Source organism: Myotis brandtii, unplaced genomic scaffold (genome assembly GCF_000412655.1).
Source record: "Myotis brandtii unplaced genomic scaffold, ASM41265v1 scaffold892, whole genome shotgun sequence".
NCBI classification, from domain to species: domain Eukaryota; kingdom Metazoa; phylum Chordata; class Mammalia; order Chiroptera; family Vespertilionidae; genus Myotis; species Myotis brandtii.
Window position 1 is genome coordinate 500,957 of NW_005371656.1, and position 7,864 is coordinate 508,820.

Consider the following 7,864-nt stretch of genomic DNA (forward strand, 5'->3'; position numbering starts at 1 on the left):
GAAGTGTTACAATTTATATAGATTTTTAGCTCTCCTTTGTATCACAACTAGTGCTGAATCCCCTCTTCCTTTCTCTTAAGATGCTTTTATTTTTTTGACCTTTCTCTCATACTTAAGTTTTTTAAACCTTCCCAATTCTTGCCTGATTTCAAAATGTCACTAAAAGTTGCTTTAGTAAAAATTTGAGAAAGACAGTGACAACAATATCTCCTCTACCTAAAATATTAAGTACTTAATAAACATTTGTTGAATACATTAATATTAGTTATTGGGAATATATAATTATCTTTCAGCATGAGTCACTTGATTTTCCCAATGTAAGGAGGAGGATAATATCTATTTTGCCTCCTTCTCAAGCCATCATGGACATCAAATTAAGTATTCATGAAACAAGCAATCATGGGTACTTAACATAACATGTGATTAGTCACTGTAGATACACAATGAACAAAAACTTCAAAAACCCCTGCCTTTCTGGAATTATATTCTAGTGGACAGAGGCAGATATTATTGCAAGTAAGTACATGGTGTTTTAAATGGCACTGTTATGGAGAAAAGTAAAGAAAATAAGGTTTGGGGAAATGATAATCAAATTTTAAAAAGTAGCATCAGCAAAAAACAAAAAACAAAAAATACACCAACTCATGAAAAGGTGACTTAGCAACAAACTGAAGGAGGAGGAGAACAAGCAATAAAGTGATTTTAAGAAGGGTGTTCTAGGAAGATAAAGAGCAGGTGCTAAGATACCATATGTGGTCTTCCTTTGGAATTACTAGTGGGGTGTGTGTGTGTGTGTGTGTGTGTGTGTGTGTGTGTGTGTGTGTGACTGAAGTAGATTTATGTTTTGTCTTCAGGGAAATATATCAATTCTATGCCATTGGAAACTACAGATGAAGAAAAGTTGCCTACTTCTAATCTGTTTTCAAAATGATTTTTCTGTTTAAAGGAGGGAGAGTGAATGGGGTTACCTCCATTTCTTCCTCATTGCCCTCTCCTTCTCTCTCTCATGATATCTTAGAAATGTTCTAACAAATAATTAAGGCAAAGAAATTATTGAAATTAAAATTATAAAATGTTTAGAGACAAGTAGTCAGCAAGTAATATCAATTCAGGAGAGCATCTCAAGGAAAGAAAAGTGTACAATGGTATTCCAGAGTGAGAGGTGGATCTAAGGACCAGCACATTGTCTTGTGTTAACTTGGCACATGCAACCTGAGTGGATCAACCCTCATTACAGGTGTGCACTAATGCCTAACTCGTCAGCAAGCCGCCCTTATGATCAGATGCTCATGACAAGGGGAGCACTTAGCCACTCAATGAGTTTTTTCTTTGTTTGCAGAATAATTCCATCAATCAAACAAAGGTTCTGAGTGAGTCTGGAACCTTTTTCCAGCTTTGCGACCAACTTACTCTGTGAACTTGAGTAACATTTAGCTCAGTGCAACTTTTTCACAATAAATAAATCTAATTAGATTATGCCAGGCCTGCTCTAACATGTCTAATGAGTCAATACTTTAGTACTTAGAACGTCAGAATTTCATGAACCTAATTCCATTTAGTGATTCTGATTCTGGCTCCATCAGTTATGGATTCCATGCCAGTGTCAGAGTATTTAACCTGTCTTTGTTGTTTTCCTAGCCATAAAATGGGAAATGCAATTGTCAAGAGTAATAAAATAGTTAACTCATTTAAAGTACTTAGAAAAAGTATTTAAATAAAGTAGGCAAGAAATGAGTAGGGCAAGAAATAGAGATAAGACTTTTTATAGTTGAGCTTCCCTCTCTACTTCTTTTCCCACAGCCCTTGAGAGAAAGGCATGTTCTCATTCACACCTAAAACTCAAAATTCATGAGCCTACTGATTTGCAAAGTCAGAAAAAAATATCTGACTTTTGAGGATGGAAAAATGCATATAATCCATGGATCTCGGTTTGAGACTTTAATACAATTTCCTTTTGACTCAAAATAAGGACAGTAAAAAGACTTACTTCTGGTTCTGATAAGCACCTGTTTGTCAAACTCTGATTAAGGAAGTTTCTTGATGCCTCTCTAAGCTGGTAAACACAGCTGTATTTATATCTGGATGTAGGATGGATCTGCTCTTAAAGGAAATCTCAGAAGGGCTTAAAAGTATCAGCAAAGAGTGTTACTTTGGGAATTACCCTCTTGGGTTTAATTGGAGCACTCTAGGAACAGAAAGCTAATGATATGCAATAGTCATCTACACTAATAAAAGGGTAATATGCTAATTAGGCCAGGTGATTGGACATCTCCTGGATGTCCAACTTCCTTCCAGACAGTTAGGGGGCAACCAGGCCAGCAGTTGGGGGGCAGCCAGGCCAGCAGGGGGCAGTTGGGGGATGGCCAGGCAGGCAGGCAGGCAGGCAAGCAGTTAGGAGCCAGAGGTCCCAGATTGCAAGAGGGATGTCTGACTGTCCAACTGGCAGTCGAATATCCCTTGAGGGGTCCCTGATTGGAGAGGGTGCAGGCCGGGCTGAGGGACCCCCCCCTCCATGCATGAATTTTGTGCACCGGGCCTCTAGTATTTTCTATAATTTTAAATTCACCACTTGAATTTAAGACCTCTAAGACCTCTGTGGAAGACACAAATAGGTGTCATCTCGACATTTTGATGATGGTCTGATTTTACATGTGGTTTTTTATCTTGGGTTTTTTGTGTGTTTTTTTCCTATCCTTTCTGAAAATCCAGATCAATGTTCTCTATCATAAACACTGATGTCTTGAGTAGGGTCTGCTATGAACAGGATTGTGAAACAAACAGGGTCTTCACATACCAAGTTGAGTACTTTATTAATTGTAGGTGATTGCCATTCCTCAAGCTATAGTCATAATTTATCCTTCCTTCCTGCATCATTTTTAAAATATTCCCTTAGATATCCCCTTTATAGTAAACTACTTTACTATAAAGTAGCTTATAGTAATGAAGGGATTGATGAATTGGTCCTAGAATAAAGAACCCAGAAACAGACTGATACATATATGAAAACTTGAGACATGACAGAGTTTACACTAAAAATGTAATGAGAAAGGTATGAAGTATTAAAAAAAGAGAAAATTGTTTTTCTTAAAAATAAGATTAGAGTCTATTTTGCAATATTTATGATAGCAGAAAGAATGCTTAAGTATGCAAAAGCAAAACTTTAAAAAATGAAAGAGTAGAAGAATCCTATATAATAAAAGGCTAATATGCAAATTGTCCCCTCGACTGGGAGTTCCACCCAGAGTTCAACTGGGAGTTCAACCAGGGGGCGGGATTGGCCGGCCAACCTCCTGAATCCCCTCCCACTGCCAACTGGGATCAATCAGCCCCAATTGGGGCTGGTGGGCTGGACCCCACCTGTGCACAAATTCGTGCACCAGGCCTCTAGTATCTTTATAATAGGAACACATTGTCTAAACCAGATATTCAAAACACAACCATAAAAAGAAGATTGATAAATTTGAACTACCTGAAAATGAAAAATTTCTACACCACCAAATATATCATACACAAAAATATAATTCGAACTACAAAAAGGTTGAAGATATTTGCATAGATCATTAAAAAATTAGTACCTAGTACAGAATACATAAGGAGCTATAACAAATGTGGAAAATAAAGACAAAATAGCCCAGCTGAAAAGTGAACAAGAATGTGGGCATACAACTTTTTTTAAAAAGAAAAATTCCAATTAGCGTCAAGCATTTACAAATACTTAACTTCTCTTGTAACCATAATTCAAAAACTGAGCCCTAGCTGGTTTGGCTCAGTGGATAGAAAGTGGGCCTGTGGACTGAAGGGCCCCGGGTTTGATTCCAGTCAAGGGCATATGCCTAGGTTGCAGGTTCAATGCCCAGTAGGGGGTGTGCAGGAGGCAGCCGATCAATGATTCTCTCTCATCATTGATGTTCTCTCTCTCCTCTCTCTCTCTTTCTCTCCCTTCCTCTCTGAAATCAATGAAAAGATATTATTTTAAAAATTTGCATTAAATTTTTTTTCAAAAGCTTAAACAAGAACTGAGACTATATTTTGCACCAACAAATTGGAAAATATTTTTGAAGTCTGGCAGTATATTGTGTTGACAAGAATGTGGAGTTAAGGATACTCTCACATAGTATTGGCAGGAGTGTAATTTGATAAAATAATTTGACTACATGTAGTAAATTTACAGACGCTCATGACTTATAAATTAGAATCTTAGATACATGTATACATTTCTATACATTATCATGAAATAGAAAAATGTAATTGCCTATCAATAATAGAATAAAATATATTGTGACACATATATATTGACATAGAATACAGGGTTGGGCAAAAGTAGGTCAACAGTTGTTCATATGGACAAACATATGCAGTTTATGAATATTATAAATAGCTTTATTGATTGTTTACCATACTCACAGCTGTAAACCTACTTTTGCCCCAACCTATATATCATTGAAAATGCTGCTGATTCAGCATGAATAAGTCTAAGGCATGATTCAGCATGTATGTCTAACAATGTATATGTAGTAAAAAATGAAATAAATTGCAGAAGAATACATAGAGTAATTTTATGTATATCAAGTTTTTAATATAGAAAATAATATAATTTTGTGTATACAGAAACACTATCAAATGACAAAACTCTACATAAGAATAAAAAACATTAAATTAATAGTAGAGCTTAATGCAAGAAATGGGAAGAAAAAAGAATCAATCAGGGAAGACTCACTTTTAGAAATATCTGAGTCTCTGAAATATTTGAAACAAAAATGGCATTATGAAAACACTTACTAATGATCAATTAGGGCTTATACAGGTGGTCTCTCTATTATTTATTTTTGACTGTATGTTGGAAATAGTACACAATAAAAAATTAACAAGTTAAACCACAAAACCAGTTTTTAGGTGGGGATGCATGTTGTTAAAAATATAATAATAAAATAATAAAAAATAAAACACTTTCTAAAGAAAATGTGGCATTTTTATCTTAGAGCAAAAATGTCAGATACCCAAAGATCTTCATTGCTATATAATTTGTATAAAAGGAAGAAGAAAACAAAACTCATCTGCCATGGTTAAGAAGTTTCTGGAAAATAGTTTTAAAATTATTAAGCACTATAAAAATCCAATAGATGGTCATTGCCACAGCATCATTTGGTAATTCTGTCTCTTATAACTTTGTAGCAATATGAGTATCATGGATGCAATCATCTGTTCTTTATTGACTTTAAAGAGCAGTAACAATGCCTTCCAGTAATGCCTCTGAGTTTCAATGCACTATTTTTTTTAATTCACTGACATGATACTGTAAATGCTAATAAATAATTTGACACATTCTTCCAAGTTCCATATGCTAATTGTGGAAGATAAAACATAGTCAGTGATAGAAAATGATTCGGTCATTGAAAAGGCTCATTAATTGGTCCAATAACAATTATTTATTGCACACCCGTGACTGAAATGTCTACTTTATTTAGCAAACAATTTCTTTTGGATAGCTTTCCTGATTGCTTTTTTAACATCTTTGTTCCTCAGACTATAGATCAGAGGATTTAACATAGGACTCACAAAGATATAAAACACAGCTACAATTTTCCCCTGTTCTACAGATGTCTCCGAAGGGGGCCTCAGATACATACAAAACAGCGTCCCATAAAAGATAGTGACAGCTGTCAGATGGGACCCACAGGTAGAGAAGGCTTTGCGCCTCCCCTCAGCAGAGCGAATACGCAAAATGGCTGCGAAAATGAAAATGTAAGATATAAAAATCATGGTGAGAGAGCAGGTGAGGTTGGCACCAGCCACCACAAACATGGCAGTTTCTTTGACATAAGTATCTGAGCAGGCAAGGACTAACAGAGGTGGGTCTGCACAGTAAAAGTGGTTGATTTCATTGGGTCCACAGAAGGAGAGACGAAGCATCAGGATGGTCTGGACCAGACCATTTGCAAAGCCATAAGTATAAGGAATCACAACGAGAGAGATGCAGACACCTCTGGACATTTTGCTACCATATAACAAGGGTTTGCAAATGGCCATGTAGCGGTCATAAGCCATCACTGTGAGCATATAATAATCTGTGATCACCAAGGCAATGAAGAAGTGGAATTGTATAAAGCAACCAATGACGGAAATGGTTTTTCTCTTGGATAAGAAATTAACCAGCATCTGAGGAGTGACATCGGTGGCATAACAGAGGTCGACAAAGGAGAGGTGACTGAGGAAGAAGTACATTGGAGTGTGAAGTCTTGAGTCAGTCCTGATTAGCAAGATCATGCTCACATTGCCAGTCACTGTGATCAGGTAGATGACCAGGAACACCACAAAAAGGACAGGCTGCAGCTCTGCTCTGTCTGTCAGACCCAGGAGAATAAACTCAGTCACCACTGTGTAGTTCTTTGACATTGTGTTGGTTGGCTTCAAATGAGATCTAAATAAAGGAAATAGAGATTCATGTCTTTTGTCATTCACCATGTCATCTGACACTTCTTCCTCTTCTCTCAAACTTGTAAATACCTGTGGCATAAAAAGTAGCCTCAGAAGCATGCAATTGATGTTTTCACTATCCAAATTAATACAGAGCTCTTTTATATTAAGTGTGGATGAAAAAAGAGCCCCATGCTAACCTGATAAGCTCAGAGAAGGCCTGATGGGAGTCTTGCAAACTCAAAAGATGGTCTGAAATTAAAACTTTAACTAAAAGCAGTTTATAGTGGGTAGTCATGTCCTAGGCCAGAATCTTCCCTGACAAAGGTCAATCTTTACCTTAACTGAGCCTTTTGTCTTTTTGCATCTAAGATAATATACCTGTGAAATGTCAGGGTAACTTATAACTTCCCTTTTTCTGGACCCCTCAGGGCACAACCAGGGACTGAGACCATATTATAGTAAATCCCTTCATTGTTATTGTTATCATGTTAATTGTTGACTGACTGTTAACTATTCTGTACTCACCTAAGTAAAGAAGTATGTGTCTATCATTTTACTTTTTATCCAATCCCAGAGGTCTGCCCCACCTTTGCTTTCTCCCACCTTCCTAACCTACCACCAATGGATTTCATGTAACGCACTTATCTCTCCTCCTTAGATTGCAATGTATAAAACAAGGTGAAAAACTGTCGTTCTCTGGCGCATTATCCCAATACTTTGAGATTCTGCTTCCTGGCAATTGTAGACAGTGTGGCTCAAATAAACTCACAAAAATTCTTTACAGGTTTGAATTTTTTTGCGTTAACATAGGGCAGTGTATTGTTAAATGCTTTCTGCAATTCTATTTATGTTTGAAAATCCTTTATCTTTGCTGCAAGTCTTTATCACATTTGTTTGCTTACAATTTCCTTAAACAATACTTTTCAGCATTGCTTTTCTTGGAAAGTGTAATCCCATTGTTTTTTGATATACCTGTTTTTGTAGTATCTAAAGCATCAATATTAAAACTCATTTGTTTTTCACAGCTGAATGAACTTAGGGAAGTGGAACTGATGTATAGCACACATTTTTATAAAATTAGAATCTGGACCTAGCAGTTTTGCCTCAGTGGATAGAGTGTCAGCCTGCTGACCGAAGGGTCACAGGTTCAATTCTGGTCAAGGCCACATACCTCGGTTGCAGGGTCCTCCCTGACCAGGGCCCTGTTGGGGGCACATGCAGGAGGCAACCAATCGGAGTGTTTCTCTCATGTCCATTCACTCTAAAAATCAATGGAAAAATATACTCTGGTGAGGATTAAAAAATACAAATAAAAAGTAGAATTAGAATCTGTCTACCTGACCCTCTAAATTCAAGTTTGTTTTCAAGTTGTATCCTGACCTTGCAATGCATGTTCATTTTCCTCTAATTCCTAGTGAGGCTTGGGCAGATTATTCATCTCTCTGTG

General features: G+C 36.7%; 1 protein-coding gene across 1 annotated transcript; it reads right to left on the reverse strand.

Annotated features, from left to right (window-relative positions):
• Positions 1-5,457: 5,457 nt before the first annotated feature.
• On the reverse strand, positions 5,458-6,393 carry LOC102254972 (olfactory receptor 1030). The gene has a single exon (XM_005885087.1). The coding sequence runs from the start codon at positions 6,391-6,393 to the stop codon at positions 5,458-5,460; it is 936 nt and encodes a 311-aa protein (XP_005885149.1).
• Between the last annotated feature and the right edge of the window lie 1,471 nt (positions 6,394-7,864).